The 17063-nt window shown below is 40.8% G+C and overlaps 1 protein-coding gene across 1 annotated transcript in view; it reads left to right on the forward strand.

The window, feature by feature from the left end:
- ADAMTS2 (ADAM metallopeptidase with thrombospondin type 1 motif 2) overlaps window positions 1-17063 on the forward strand; it is a 450208-nt gene that overhangs the window by 423733 nt on the left and 9412 nt on the right. The window contains exons 19-21 of the mRNA XM_060240368.1: window positions 2174-2381; window positions 4053-4182; window positions 5552-5641. Of these exons, the coding sequence (XP_060096351.1) occupies window positions 2174-2381; window positions 4053-4182; window positions 5552-5641 (428 nt within the window). The remainder of the gene's footprint in view (window positions 1-2173; window positions 2382-4052; window positions 4183-5551; window positions 5642-17063) is intronic.

The following is a 17063-nucleotide window of genomic DNA, read 5'->3' on the forward strand; positions in this document are numbered from 1 at the left end:
GAGCAGTAGGAGCAATCTGCTCCCACCTCTCATCTGTGTGTGTGTGGTGGGGGGGGGGGGGGGCTTTACTGCTACTTTTTTCTATTTTTTCTTTCTTTTTGCATCTATTTGACCTGGAATAAAATCAGGATTTAAAAAAAAATCACTGGATCTGAATACTTTATCAGTATTGAAACACAAGATTTTTTGGGAATTCCAAAAATCTTTTGGGTCCAATAGACCTGAACTGAAAAATACCAAGAAAAAAAAAATTGTACACCCATAATCTAGACCAGTTACAGTCTAGATCATTCAAAGTGCTGGTTCTTACCTTTAAGGCCCAGATGGCTTGGGGCAAGAGTACCTAAAGGAATGTCTCTTCCCACACTATCCAGTCTTTAATTTAAGATTCACCTCTCACCCCCTGCTCTCTGTACTCCCAGGGCCAGAGATGAGGTGTATAGTGACTAAAGACGAGGTACTTTCTGTTGTGGCACTCCGCCTCTGGAAGGCCTTCTTCTTCAAGGCTTGCCTGGCACTTACTTGACTGACTTTTAGGCATCTGCCCCAAATACATCTTTTTCCCCATGGTTTTTATTAGCAGTTTTAATCTGCTTCTGTTTTACAGATAGTTTTTATGCTGCTTATGTCCAGTGTCTTGTTTTTTATATTGTGATGTTGTTTTAATTGTAAGCTGTTTTGACCAGGACCAATACTTAAATAAATAAATATAATATAATATCAGTCTACCTAAGTGGAAGATATGTGTCCCATATTGATTATGAAACACACATATGTAAAACCTTTTAGAAGTGGGGGCCAGACTTTTTCTGGCCTGCTTCTGCATTATAAGCATATTCCATCTCCATTGCAAATGCAGAGACATGTGAATTGGCAATGTATCTTCCACCTTGGGAGTCTTCTGTACACTTTCCTCTGTCAGCCTGTCATGGCCAACATTTTTCCTGCATATTTCCCTGATGAACCAATGGAGGGATTTTTTTAAAAAAATCAGTACTTGTTATAGTAATTACTGGTTTTAAAAAATCCCATGGTAGCTGCAAGGGACTGATAGTGGGGAAATGGTGCTGATGTGAAAAGGAGCTTTGCAGAGCACAAAATTGTAGATATTTCTTTCCAAACAGTGTGATAATAGACATGTACTGCACTCTTTCCAAAATATCAGAGTAAAGAGGTTTTGGGAAAGACTCTGTTGAAGGCAATTAGTGCATGATTACAGCATGATGTGATGTGAATGCTCCAAAAAAGAGCACTCCAGTTTAGAAGCCAAAGTAGAGAAAAAAAACCTTGGTATGGAAGTGGCTAGGGTTGCCAGATCTTACATGGCTGCTGGTGGATCATAGAGTTTTTTTACCCAAAAGCTAGAGCATCCCCTGAGGAACATGCCCAGCATGATGTCACTTCTGGGTGACATCATTGTGCCAGACACACTGGGTGACAATGGAACCCTTCAGGGGTGGGATTCCCCTGCTGGCAGGTTGGAGGCCCCAAAGTCAGGGGAATCCTAGAAGTGGCCCTGGTTAAGACATACATATACCCTGACAGTAATTTACAGAGGTGGAATTCTAGCAGGAGCTCCTTTGCGTATTAGGTCACACACCCCTGATGTAGCCAATCCTCTGAGAGCCAGTTTGGTGTAGTGGTTAAGTGTGTGGACTCTGGGAGAACCGGGTTTGATTCCCGACTCCTCCACTTGCAGCTGCTGGAATGGCCTTGGGTCAGCCATAGCTCTCACAAGAGTTGTCCTTGAAAGGCCAGCTTCTGGAAGAGCCCTCTCAGCCTCACCCACCTCACAGGGTGTCTGTTGTGTGACGAAAAGATATAGGGGATTGTAAACCACTCTGAGTCTCTGATTCAGAGAGAAGGGCAGGGTATAAATCTGCAATTCTTCTTCTTCTTACAAAAAAGAGCCTTATAAGCTCTTGGAGGATTGGCTACATCAGGGGTGTGTGACCTAATATGCAAAGGAGCTCCTGCTAGAATTCCACCGCTGGTAATTTATATATATTCATCCTTCTCAACTGGTATAGTATTTTGTTATTAGATATGTATGCAAGATATAGAATGAAAGCTGTCCTGAAAACTGGGCGTTTTAAATTAATAGATATTCAAAAAATATTAATGAGGCCTATGATGAATAAACTTACATGCCAGACTCTTTTCATTAAATCAGATGGGTTACTGGGGACTGGGAACCCTGCAGTAAAAGTTGTGGGAAAACAGGATATCAGATGCGTTCTGTACGATGTATCCAGCCTCTTCACGACAATACAAACCGTTCTGTTCATACCAAATACTGCAGCAGCGATCGTCCAGAGGGTAGGAGAGCTTGCAACCGAGAACTTTGCCCTGCTCAGTGGCGGATAGGGCCCTGGTCACAGGTAAGCAGCACTCTGTAGTATTGTATGGTTTTAATTTAGTACTGTAGTATTATCAGATAATTGCCATTTGTACCAATCAACAAGCTTTAACATTGCCCAGAGGCCCAAACAGTTTACATCCTTGTCATCTACCAAGGTCCCTTGAAAAATTCAGGGAAATGACTTGAACAAGATTTGTGTTTGTTGGATTGTTTCCATAACTTTGCTGCCTGAAGTTTAAAATTGTGTGTGTGTGTTTCAAATTTTCCTGAACATTTATGTTTGGCTAATATGTTGAAGGAGGGAGCCCCATGGCACAGAGTGGTAAAGCTGCAATACTGCAGTCCAAGCTCTCTGCTCATGACCTGAGTTTGATCTCGGTGGAAGCTGCGTTCAAGTAGCCAGCTCAAGGTTGACTCAGGCTTCCATCCTTCCAAGGTCGGTAAAATGAGTACCCAGCTTGCTGGGGGGAAAGTGTAGATGACTGGGAAAGGCAATGGCAAACCACCCCAGAGTCAGAAACGACTGGTGCTTGCACAGGGGACTACCTGTACCTTTTTAATATATTGAATGTTGATTGCAGATGATCAAAAGTGGGTCTAATGGGTCAGATAGATCAGGTAGGAGCATCCAGCTCTAGAACCAAGGCAAAATAGGGTCCTGGGACTAGTGCTGGAGAAGCAGAGGCCATGAACCAGACAGACTCAGGTAGTCAGTTCAAATATTGCAGGTGCTTAACAGGAGACTATATGAAGACTAAATCAAAAGAACAAAACAAGGATCACATCAAGAGTGAGGTTAGAGAAGCCAGTAGGAAGGCTGAGCATCCTGTCACACGATAGCCTAGGTTACCTGGAATAAACAGACTAAAGTGCCTTTATCATCAGTTTGGGAGCCTGGCCTCTCCAGCAGCCATACCAGGTTTGCTCTATTACTGATAAATTGCTAATGATAATTACAAGCTTTTCAGCTGGGTGGATACTCCAGTCCAGAGTCCACCTGCATTTTGATGTGCACATGCATCACATGCTTATGAACATTGGTTTCCATATTCATTTCAGTAAAGACGGTAAATCCATAGGCACAACATAAGAAAAGAATTGTGCTTATCCGTCTAGGTGTTCTATGAAATCAATGAAAAGCATTTGGTGTCAGGAAGTGCTATGTGAACAATGTTGCTTGTGTGTTTAGGGATGATGATTGGACTGGGATAGTCATATATAACTTTAGTATATATTGCTAGATCTAGTTATAGTGGGATGATGAGGAGGATGAGGAAGAAGAAGAGTAGCACTAAGTGATGCAAAATAATTGTGTCCACAAAAATCACTATGAGTTGGATCCTAAAGTTGTGTCATGCTAAGAAGGCTTCTACAAGCACAACATGTTTCTTCTTTTGGATGAAGGTTGCTTCTGTCAACTGTCATCTCTTTGCATTAGAGCAGGGGTGGCCAACGGTAGCTCTCCAGATGTTTTTTGCCTACAACTCCCATCAGCCCCAGCCAGCATGGCCAATGGCTGGGGCTGATGGGAGTTGTAGGCAAAAAACATCTGGAGAGCTACCGTTGGCCACCCCTGCATTAGAGGAACAGGAACTAAAACCTTTGGTCAAAGCCATTGCTTATAATCCCTGCTGACTGTGAACAAATTTGCAAAAGAGACATTGATGCTCAATTTGTGTTTTCTCTCCAGTGTTCTGTCACCTGTGGTAATGGCACACAGGAAAGGCAAGTTCTATGCAGGACAAGTGAAAATGTTATGGGTTTTTGCAAAGAAGAAAAGCCAGATACAATAAGGCTCTGCAGATTGCCTTTATGTCCCAGTGAGTATTTTTTGAGGATACTGTCCTTTGTAATACTTGAGAAATTGCTAAAATTACATTTATCAAAGATTTCAGGTTTTCACAGCTGGTAACATCATTAGGGTTTGTAGAATCTTTCGGGCTCAAGTACCGTGTTCTACTGGAGAAGTTTTTCTTCCAGACGTTTCGTTCTCGGCTGTGGAGAACATCCTCAGTGGCGTTGCAGCCGGAGCAGGCGCTCTGACCTTCTTGGCTGCTGTGCATTGAGTGAGGCCAGGGCTGCTGGAGAGCTGCTATTTCTAGGCTGGAGGGGGTGTGGTGAAAGGGCAATAGGTTTGTGGATTTGCCCATTGTTTGGTGGGGCTTACATTTGTTTGGAAATTCCAGTAGTGGGAGTATTTACATGTGTGGGAATATTTCTGGGGGTAGGGGAAGATACCAGCTGATAGGTACAGTAGCACAGTCAAAGGGGAAACAGTGGATTTAAAAATAGTTGTTGCCAGGGCTTTTTTTTTGTAGCAGAAACTCCTTTGCATAGGCTACACTGCCATGATGTAGCCAATCCTCCTGGAGCTTAGAGTAGGCCCTGTAAGAAGAGCCCTGTAAGCTCTTGGTGGATTGGCTACATCAGGGGTGTGTAGCCTAATATGCAAAGGAGCTCCTGGTTGTTGCTCCTAAAAAACAGCTGCCTTTTGTCAGTGATTTACAATTGATCAAATTCCTTGCTTGCTGGAAGATCTGGCAGTGGAAAATGGGTAACAAGGTGCTATATTGGTGGTGTTGTTGTTTTAAAAGATGACCAAGAATCTTTTCTTTTTTTCTACTCTCACTTTTTCATCTCTTGATAAGTTAATTTCCCTAACAGGGTGTAAGAAAAAGAGAGAGAGAGAGAGCTAATTTACCTTGTTTGATACTCATAGGGCTATATCACATCATATACAGCAGTAAATTCTGGTGTGATTCAAAGGCAATTGGAGAACAGTCCTTTTGCAGTACAGTTGTCTGCACCCAACTGTGTCACATGCACAGTCTACATTTTCATGCATATACTAAAAAAAACCCTTATAAATATTCACATAAACAAAAGTGTTTATGTAATGGATTTGTTTTCTGCTTTTGCTTTTCTGGAAATATTTCTAGTCATTACTTTTTAAGCTGGCATGTGATGAATTTGAACAGATGCCCAAAATCTTAAATCCTTGAAAAAGACTATTGTAAGAATATCTTCCTAAGTGTAGCTATTTCTTTTTAGAGAGAGTTGTCTTTTTTATTATTAAACTGGCAACTATTAATTCTGTTTATTCAGCCAAGCATTTTAAATGGTGTAGTATAAAGCTACAAATGTGCTTATATTTCCTTCTTCCCAATTTCTACCTCATTTATGTTTCAGAAAATTCATCAGATACGTCAAAGAAAACTTACATGATACAGTGGCTGTCAAGACCGGACCCAGATTATCCTATCCAGAAAATATCTTCAAGTAAAAGACCCATTTATAACTCTGCCTTTGCCCTTAAATGCATGCCACATCAAATGTGGACTTTGCCTTCTGCTCTATTCTTCTTTCTATATGGAAAATTTCCTTGAATCTGCCTAGTTTTATCTTGGGCTGAATCGTTTTTTCTCCTGGCACTGAGCCTTGGCATACAGTGTCTTTCTTCTCTGGAGATTGAGTAGCAGTGGTAGTGAAGGTGATGCAGGTGTTGGATGTGTGATGTAGGACCTCTACAGTGTATTGCAAGTCCTCTACAAAGTGAGCTGGTATCAGTTTGCTTGGTGATGGTGAAAAAAGGTTCTTAGCTGGCTCATGATTTCAGTTTGATGGTGAAACTGAGAACTTATTGTGAATGTGATCACATCACAATAATGACACTTTGTAGTGCTAAAGTTCTCCTTTTATCTAACGCTCCTCTATCTCATAACAGGTTAGCTTCAGTTTTCTTGCAGGGTAGCAAAACAAAATTCAAGTTTTCATTTCCATCTTCCTTTTAGTCTCATTGCTTCCACAATCATGCTTCACAATTTTAAAATTCCTGGCTTTAAAATATGCATTTGTTACCATGAAGAATTTCTTTTTACCAGTAGCTGAAGCTCTCTCAAATACTGTTACTGGGTGATGCTTTGAATGAGGCTCCTTCACTTGTGTGTTTTTTCTTTCCAAAAACTGCAAGTGTTTCTTCACACAATTTTGCCAGAATGTTTCTTATGTTCTTTTTTTAAAGCCAACTGAAAAACAATACAACAACAACAACAAAAACTAAGTGCTCTATGCTCTAGGTTGTGTGTGTAGTATTTTAATATGGTTGAGACCATAAGGCATTGTTGTACTGTGCAATGTCAAAAGTTGCTCAACGTGAACTCTTTATACATCGTTGCATCCATCAGTCTTTTTTCACCATTTGCATGTTTGACTTGACTGGTTGTGTGTGTTATGTATGTGTGTGGCCTATCAATGTGTGTCAACTGGCAAACATAACAATGTGTGAACAACTACAAAATTACCTCAATTTTTATTGCTTTGTTTCATTTTGTGTAGGGGAGGGGAAGTAAGAAACTATATTTAGAAAAATGCCTTAAAATTTAATTGTGTTGGCATTAACCACCAGTTCCAGCTTTAAATATATACCCTGGTACCATGAATTAACCTTCATGTACAGCATTTTTACTTGAATGATAAAACACTAAAGAATGTTTGCATAAGAAATGAGAAGGGTATTCCCAAACTACAAAAAGATCTAACACGAAATTTTATGTTTTTATTGGCATTATTGCTTCAATATGCATTTGGATTGAAGATCTATAACTAATTGTTCATGAAACCCGATTATAATATCAAATAACATATTACAAAATGTATCAATTTCTAATATAGCAGTCCCCAAGTACCATAGTGAATTGCTTGCTACCTTCTTCAACCAGATCATATACTTTAGGAAGGTGGCTTTGTGAATCTTTACAATGTAGCACATCAAAATTGTCATTATCATGTGATCACATATTTAAATTTTGCTGTTATTATGATTTCCTGCAACATGTGAGTAATTTTACATGGCAATGTCAAAAGGCAAAGACATGTTATCTGGCACTGAATACTGTTATGTAAAATAATTGGTGTTTAACTGTTATAAATTTATTCATGACTGTTACTTACCTTTAAATAGACAACTGTTAAGTGATGTTCAAGAGATGGGTGGCTATAGAGAATGGTGCAATAAGGTGCCTGGGCATTGTGTGCTAGGTCTATATGCACTTTGGTTTATCAGGGATATTTTATTAGTGTTTTGTATGTATTTAACATAATATATTAAAGATGTGCCAATTCAGTTTGCTTTTCAATATTTTTATGAAGCCAGTTGAAATGTGTACCAAAGTGACTGTGCAAATGACTATTTTTTTCTTACTGCTGAGTTGGAGACATAGTGACAGTCTGTCATGCATACTGAAAAAAATAATAAAATGGGATGAAAGTTCAGCTCTGGCGGTTTTGCTTCAGGAAGACAAATGTGCATGTTATCCTGATGAGTATGAGTTACAAGGTTTAGGACAATCAGCAGCGTATCTTGTGGCATGCTAAAGACTTTGTCAGAAGCAAGTGGGCTCTTTTCCACAACAGCTTCAGCCACAATAAATCTGTTAGTCTTTATGCTGCCTCAAGAGTCACTGTGTTTGTGGCAAGAGACTAATAATGGCTATCTCCAGGGCTTTTTTTTGAGCAGGAACGCACAGGAACACAGTTCTGGCTGGCTTGGTGTCAGGGGATGTGGCCTAATATTTAGATGAATTCCTGCTGGGCTTTTTCTACAAAAAGCCCTATGTAAAGCAATGGTAACATCAGGGGTGTAGCCTAATATGCAAATGAGTTCCTGCTGGGCTTTTTCTACCAAAAAAGCCCTGACTAGCTCTCTGGAATTGTCTCTATGGAACATCAAACGGATTTCTTTATATGCATCCTTTTTGTATAGGACCTAAATGTATGGTAGAAATTCATTCACCTCACAAGTTGGACTACATGTTTCGGAGCAGTTGTTTTTCTACCAGGAAGTAAGGCATTTTTCTAAAGATGCTTCTTCAACTGTTTTTTTATACTGAAGAGCCAAAAAAAAAAGATCCTAGCATAATTACTAGTATTATATATGCGTGTGTGTGTGTGTGATGACTCTCTTATATTATTCCATCTTTTATAAATATAAGGAACAAACTTTAGCTTTAGTGAATTTTACAGAACATTATTGTATCTTTCTGAGTCTGATCTAAGAGGACTTTGATCTCATAAGAAACTGGTTAGCACAAATTCAAGATCAACAAAGAAGCACCTCTCTATTCCCCTCCTCCACAAAAAATTGACAGTTTCCTACCCACCCAAAATTGGTAGCACATAAAGGGGTTAATACAAGGAAACTTATTTTCAGTCTTATAAATCAATGCAAAATTTTCAAAAAGTTTAGCTACACTGATATGTTTGCCAATTAAACATGCACTTGTTTTATTTAAGCAGCGGATGAGTGAAGACATCATGTATCCTTTGTAATATCCATGAATGCTTCTGGAATTTGAGAAGGCTGTGTTATGTGTTACAATGTGTCTGTGCGACTGACACTCACATTGCTTTGCCTGTAATGCTGTTCTAATAGCCCTGAAGTGTTACTGTTGCACCCTTCCCCAAAAGCTTTGCAAGTTGCAACTGTGCATCTGAAACTTTTGGGAAGCAAAATTTTGGATTCAGCAATCCATCAGCAGAAAGTGCTACAAGTTCCTTTCCCCTCATCTCAGTGGCTCCTTCCAACCCAGGAGTAACTTCCATCCCTCCCTGCCTCCTGCTACAGCAAGCGTTACTGCTATGTAAAGTGTATAGGTACTCCCATTCAGTGGCATAACGATGTATGACTGTTGGGTTCTAAGATGCATTTGAGTAAAATAACCAAATATATCACTAAGACAAACACAGCCATACATACATAATTTATTTCTACAGTCATTGACCAAATATATATTTAAAAAAAGAGTAAAAGGTTTCGTATAAGCCAGTACTCAAACACAGCCAAGTTTCAGCCAAATGTACTGTGAATTAAGAACAAGCTTTCAAGAGAAAACATATGCATCCAGTTTAGTATTACAAGGAAGCACATGGTTTAATTTCCTTTCTGAGAATTTGGAACTTCATTTAACTGATAGCAGTATGGCAGAGCAGTGAACCTCCCAGTGAGGCATGTAGCCAAGTGATGCACACTTTTATGCAAACTTCTACTCTCTTTCCTAGCCTTTTCTTCCTAGGAATAGTTGGTGTGTGCGTTCTCTTTTAAATCACTTTGCCCAAATTACATTTTGAAGGCATGATTACACACATCTATATTTTGAGATAAGTATATGAATGAACGCACAAACAACAATACCTGTCTATTTGCTGGGGGGGGTGGGGTGCATTCTACAAGACTGCAGTATTAGTTTTATAAATGGGAAATGAATCATCTGGGAAATGAATACTTACCTTCATCTTTGTATGTTTGTATACATATCATGGGCATGCAGCATGCCAAAGTACTCTTAGGCAATTCATACCTCACCTAAATAAAAACATGTCTACCCCACTTTTGCACCTTCTTTTGCTTTATATGAATTTGAGGTGTACATTTGATTTCTTCATGGTCTCTGTACATCATACTGATAGGTGTGGTCCCTGCACAGATCTTCAGTTTGGAAATTTCTGGAGCTAGCTAGCTTTTAGATGTCAAAATCCTCTTCTCCCAGAGGCACCATCTTGACCACTCATGCCCAAGGGAAAGGAATGAGATCTTTCCACTCAGTTTTTTTTCCATCTGCAATGGCAGTGATAGCATTTAGAAACACTCTCTTCTGACTTCCGGTTTCAGTGACCTAAGATAGCGAGCGATCCAGGAAGCCTCCTGAGAATCGCTCACTAATCGAGCAGCAGAGTGGCTCAGTGTGTCGATGCGCGTAGAGAGACCCAGAGGGTGATGCTTAGCGACGCAAGAATGAAGGCTGTACACAGTAGCTGTAAAACCACTATATACATTTATTTGCACCAACTCACTCTCCTGACTGACAATATGCTCCACTGCATCTCCAACTCCATAAACCCACAATCACCACTGTTGCTCTGTACATTTATACATGGGACAGCCAATCAGCAACTTGCTGTGTCATGCTGACTCTGCTTGGCTGATGCAATCCTTCTGGCAGCCAGCCACCAGCTGTCAGGTAGATCATCTAAGCCTCTCAGATCTACTTTCTGTTTTGCAGCACATGCTATAAGCTGTCAGTTTACACATAATAGTGACACCCCTCCTCAGGTTATAGCGGTGCTGCCATCCATCCATTACACCATTGTTTATACATATTGATTATTTCTTCACCAATATATTGATTACATAGCTTTCCATATATACATTTCAGTTCAGTTACTTTTACAGTTCAGTCGCTCCCATTCTTCCTGGACACACACACATTTTTCTCCGCTTGCCAATTAACCTGCAAGCACATCCTTATCAGTTGACACTCTGCCCAGACTGACCATATCTCCTCAGATGGCTCTCTGCCCAGACTGAGCACTTGCCTTATCTTTTTTTCTGGCTTGTTTCCCAGACTTGTTAGTAACATACATTACCGTACCTTGTGGTGTAAAGGTGCACATACATTTCAAATCACATTTGCTTGCAGACTTGTTACAGATTTCAGGGTTTTTTCACACATTTTTACAGTTTTTTTAGAAATTGTTACATCTCAGTCCAGTTTAATTTTACAATAGTCACATAGTTTAGTTACATTTTCAAACAGTAAGTTTGTTTAACGCTACAGCATTGTCTCTTACATTGCAGCACTTTACATTTGTACACTGCACCCTTTTTAATTCAGTTATTGCTTACAGCCTTTCCTTCCAGGCTTTGCTCAGGTGTCTCCTTCCTCTCCAAGACCCATCTCATTCAACAGTTCCAGCACACTGGGATATGTTTTGGGATGGTCATCATATACATAAGTATATCCTCCTTCTTCCTTAGTGAAGGAAGTATCCACATGTACCTCTGGTGCACTTACACAGCCCCTTGGCTTTCCATCTGGCAAACTGTTGCCCTTGCCCAGATAATTAACATCAGTATCAAAACCATATCTTTTTGGCGGCACACCCTTATTTTCTCTTGCAGAGACTCTGACCTCAACCGGCTCCCTTTTTACAGCCTCAGAAGTCTCTTGCTGTTGACTGCTGCCTGCTCTGCTGTCACTGTCTTCCTCCTGCTTCAGTGAGCTTTCTGGCTTTTGCCCCTCCTCACTTGTCAAAGACAGTTGCAGTTTATTATCTCCAGGCATTTCATTTGCATGAATCTTAGACCAGTTTTCATCCTCGCAGAACGAGGCAGACCTACTCAGCCTACTCAAATCATTATTGTCCACAAACCTCCAGGATTTCATGCCATTTTGGTACCCTATAAACACAAGCTTCCTGGCTTTGGGACCTCCCTTTCTCCTCTTATCCAGAGGGATGTTCACCCAAGCCTTTGAGCCCAAAATTCTGAGGTGTTCCAGAGATGGCTTTCTCCCATACAAGACCCTGTAGGGTATATCGTCTATAGCCTCTGTCCATAAATGGTTGGAAATATAACAGGACACCTTTAAGGCTTCACCCCAATATGCCTGCCTGAGACCACTATCTTGCAACAAAGCATGGCAAATACCTTGGAGTACTACCCCGTTCTCCCACGGAGAGGAAACATTGGCCACCCTGTGCTCTATGCCTTCTTGCCTCAAATAGTTGGCAAACTCTTTATTCAGGAACTCACCCCCCTGGTCAGTCTGAATTGAGGCAATCTTAGCATTTAACTGTTTCTGCACTCTCTTTGCCCAGTATTTGAAGGTGGCACAGACATCACTTTTGTGTTTAATGACATACACCCACGCAAACCTGCTGTGGTCATCGACCAAAATTAAGCCAAACCTATTTTTAGAAACACTGGGTGCATACGGCCCCACCAGGTCGGCATGTACTAACTGGAGTGGTCTCTGTGACACACGCACACTCCTTGTGGTCGATGGAACTGCCCTTGATTTGGATTCTTTACATACATTGCAATCTAAAAAGGTATTGCACTTGTCAACCTTCACTCCCTCTAAAATTTCCAGAGTTTTGTTTATTGTATTATAGCTGGCGTGGCCCAGCCTTCTATGCAGCCTGTGAATGCACCTGTTGTGTGGCTGCCTATTCCACACAGTATGAGCTTTTCCCACATTTTGCATGAGCTCATACACATTGGCTTTTAGAGTGCCTTTAGCCAGCTGTTTACCCTGTTTCAAAATTGCACAGCCCTGCTTATCAAATACTACGGTAAACCCAGCTCTTGCTAGAACAGAGACACTTAACAAGTTAGTTTCTAGCTCGGGCACACATAATACATTTTCAAACCTGTGTTTGAGTCCAGGAAAATAGACTGCACCTTGGCAAAGAACACTAGCTTGCCTCCCATCAGCTAAGCTGACAGTCTTCTGCTCAGCTGGCTTGCAGTCTTGAAGCTCCTCTTCACAGCAGCAAAATATCTGAGTAGCCCCAGAATCCACAACCCAAGGCTGACTCTGCAGTCCCGGACCAGTTCTTACTAGAGTCACCTGGGGAGTCCTTGAAGACTGCTGCCGGCTCTTCCTCTGTTGCTGGGGACAAAATCTTTGTAAATGTCCAAGCTGTTTACACCGATAGCAGCGCCTCCTCCGCACCTGTAAGGCTTTTTCCTCCTCCTCGGCTTGCCAGCTGGAACCAGCCCCGACAGACCTCGGCTTCTCTTCTTCCTTGGCTCGAGTCTGCTCTCTCTTGCTTTCCAGCTGCCTCTGCTCTTCAGCCAGGAGTTTGCCGGTCACATAAGGCAAAGTTAGCTTGCCAGCATCCTGCCCTTCAAATGCTAACACCAGCATGTCATATCTCTCGTCCAGAGAGCTCAATAAGATGTACACCTTATCTTCCTCAGCCACGGCCTTCCCTCTTGCTTCAAGGTCTTGGAAACAATTAGACATACCGTCGAGGTGGTCCCTCATCGACTCCCCGGCCAGCATACGTTTCCTGTAGAGCCTCCTCCATAGGGATATCAGCGTGCCTGCTGACTTTTGCACATACACAGCCTTGAGAGCTTCCCAAGCCTCCTTTGCTTTCTGGTGCCCACGGACATGCACCAGCTGGTCGTCTGCAACACTTAGGATGATGTTGGCTAGAGCCTTTTGATCCTTAACGGCCTCTGCCGCTGTGGGATTAGTTGGAGGAGCTGACACACAGTCCCAAAGCCCCTCTTTCTTCAGGAAATGCTCTAACCTCAGCGACCAGATGTTGTAGTTGGTAATGGTGAGCTTATCCACCAGCACTGTAGCTGCTGCTGTAGCCATCCTGCTCAGACTCCTCTCAGCCACTGCTGGTCTCACCTCCTAGGCAGCCTCTGGAGCAAGTCAGCGTCCTTCCTTTACCACCTCTCTCTCAGGTCTCAGGTTCTAGGCACAGCGGAAGCTTGCTGGACCCATAACCCTGTCGATGCGCGTAGAGAGACCCAGAGGGTGATGCTTAGCGACGCAAGAATGAAGGCTGTACACAGTAGCTGTAAAACCACTATATACATTTATTTACACCAACTCACTCTCCTGACTGACAATATGCTCCGCTGCATCTCCAACTCCATAAACCCACAATCACCACTGTTGCTCTGTACATTTATACATGGGACAGCCAATCAGCAACTTGCTGTGTCATGCTGACTCTGCTTGGCTGATGCAATCCTTCTGGCAGCCAGCCACCAGCTGTCAGGTAGATCATCTAAGCCTCTCAGATCTACTTTCTGTTTTGCAGCACATGCTATAAGCTGTCAGTTTACACATAATAGTGACACAGTGTTGGGGGGCTCGATTCCTGGACTCAGGGAGGGTTCGGGAAGGCTGGTGGCTTGATGGTGTGAAGTGGGATTAACAGTGGCGACTGTTTCCTGAGCCCACTGTCGCTGCAAGCCTCACTGCCCCGATCACCATTTTAATGGCATCAGGGTTGAACACTGGCTCTCTTCTTCTTCTTTGATCTCAACTTTAAACTGCTGTTTGGTCTACTTCCTTCAGACAAGTGGATTGTAAGTGCCTTCTTATATCTTTACTCACTTTTAAAGTCGGATAGCTATGGTGACTGGATCTGGAGAGTGGGCAGCTCAAGTGGCAAAAAGACAAAGGCGATCATGAAGGAGAAGGGGGAGGAAATCCCCCAGCTCCCTCTTCCCTGCTTCTGAGGCCTCCAAAAGACTTGCCCTGAAGTTTGAGCTTGTTATGATAACTTTGTGCCTTGAAGATTCTGCAGGTTATCAGTAACCCTAGCAGGAACATTATCTAACTGATCTCTATATGATTTGATTGGATCTGCTTCTCTTTTATTTCTCTGTGCATGTGGAATTGTGGCAGACCCACAAGGAGTTTAAAAGACTGGCAACTGGGCTGAGAAGACTTGCTGTGTATAGCCTTGGATTTAAAACTGTGGCTCCAGAGATGATTTCTAGAACCTTTTGGTAACAATTTGAGGATATAGATTTTGAACAAAACTTTGTTGATCTTAACTATATATATATATATGTGGAGCTATCTGGTGTCTTCAGTGGGATAGCTATTTGGCTGATTTTAAGAAGATTAAGTATGAAGTTCACAAGCCCTTAAGTAGATTACAAAAATATTGGATGGTCTATATGGTTTTCAGCATCTTTTTTATTTTTTTCTGTGTTTGTTGTTTTGACTTTTAAATTTCCTTTTGGATTATAAAAAACTGGATGTTTGAAGGAGATCCTTGCATTGCTCTCAATCTTTCTTTCTTTCTTTCTTTCTTTCTTTCTTTCTTTCTTTCTTTCTTTCTTTCTTTCTTTCTTTCTTTCTTTCTTTCTTTCTTTCTTTCTTTCTTTCAGGATACCTGGACTTTTTCCTTGTTTTTGCTTTTTTTAAGTATTATTTTCAGCTGCTACGTTTGGAGATTGCCTAAATTGGGCAGTCAGCCTTGGGTTATAACTGTTAGAACTCCTATACCTTTTCTCTTTGGAATACCTGATTGGACTTTTGAAGGATTGTGAGCTAGACTGTGTGGTGTCTGAGTCATTGGGAGGTTGGTTTGGCTAAAAGGTTTTGTTTATTATATTGCCTAGTATTGTTTGGAGCTGGTTAAATTGTTTTAAGCGAGGTTCTGTTCCCAAACAAACTACTGTTGTTTCATAACATTGATATTTTCTGTTGAACTCTGAGTTTGATACAACTTTGAGATTGTTGATACAAATAGGAACATTGTGTTCCAAAACAGGTTGATTAAGTGAAAAAATCCGAAGTGGTCTAGGTCTGAGGACCGATTTACTAAAGGAGATGGACAATAAAGCATCCACTGGGTTTAAGAAGCCACAAAGGAAAAAAGACAATCAGGAGAGTAGACCATTGACCCCTTCACCCAACTTTTCATCTCACCCTGGAAAGTTCACACCTGCAGCTATGCAGGGTGACATGAAGGAAATGCAAAATACCCTTTTGACTGCCATAGCACAAGGTAGATAATATAGGTGAACAGATGGCAGAGATTAAACAAGAACCTCAAGAGAATAGAAAGCAAATGGCAGAGACTAATAAAGCTTTGAAGGTATTAGATGTACAAGTGTCTGATAATACTCAAAAGGTGGAACATCTGGAAAAAGAGCAGAAAGTATATGATAGTAGATGTCTTCAACTTGAAATGGATAGAGCAGCTTATATGCTGCGGTTTCAAAATGTACCAGAAGAAAAATCTGAGGACTTCTATAAAATACTAAGTGAAGCTCTTGCAGAAATCCTACAAGTGACACCTGACAAAATGGAAGAGTTTGATCAGGTTAGGAGGGTACCATCAAGTTTCATGAGAAGAAATTAACTACCTAGTGAAATCCATTTGAAGCTGACAAAGGTGACCAGAGATAATATTCTGAAACAAACAAGAGACAAACATGGTGAAGATTTTAAGAGAGGTACCATGGCCAATTAGACAAAAGAGGAGAGACTATCAAGACTTGAGAAATTTTTTGAGGGGAAGAGAAATACCATATACATGGCTAATGCCAGAAGGCCTTCTTTTTACATATGAAGAGAATAGGTATAGGATCAACTCTACCTATAAAGCTAAGAATTTCCTATAGAAAGTTGAGAAGAAAGAAGGGAAGAAAAAGAAAGACGAGGAAGAAGAGGAAATCTCAGATGAAGAGGATCCAAGTGGAGTAAGGAAATACCCAACAAGACTACAGACGAAAAAAGATTAAAAAGATAATGATAAGAAAAATTCATAATGGCTTCAATTGTTTCCATTAATGTAAATGGACTTAATTCTCCTATTAAAAGGAGGAAGACTTTCAAATATTTGGCAAAATTGGGGATGGATATAATTTGCTTACAAGAAACGCATATTTTGGCAAAAGATCAACATCTATTGAGAAATAAGAAACTTGGCAACCTATTTACAGCAACAGATTCAAAGAAAAAAAAGGGATTTGGCAATTTTTATATAGGACAAATTTAATCCACAGTTGCAGTATGCTTCAGAGGATGGAAGAATTTTATTAGAAATTGATGTGGATAGCAAAAATATTTTACTGGGAAATATTCATGCACCAAATGAACATCAGGAAAAAAAATTTAAAAGATCTACATCTCAAGCTAGCAAACCTGGAATGTGAAGAATACTGCCTAGTAGGAGATTTTAATGCAGTCTGTAACAGACAATTGGACAAAAAAACACATAAATGTACCAAAGCCAAAGGATTTTAACTGTAAATTATGAAATGTTAATTTTAATGTTTAATTTTAGATTCCATGTTAGTTTTATATGTTGTAAGCCGCCCTGAGCCACCTAGTGGGAAGGGCGGGATATAAATCTTAGATAAATAAATGAG

The sequence above is a fragment of the Heteronotia binoei genome, chromosome 5 (genome assembly GCF_032191835.1).
Source record: "Heteronotia binoei isolate CCM8104 ecotype False Entrance Well chromosome 5, APGP_CSIRO_Hbin_v1, whole genome shotgun sequence".
Lineage (NCBI taxonomy): Eukaryota > Metazoa > Chordata > Lepidosauria > Squamata > Gekkonidae > Heteronotia > Heteronotia binoei.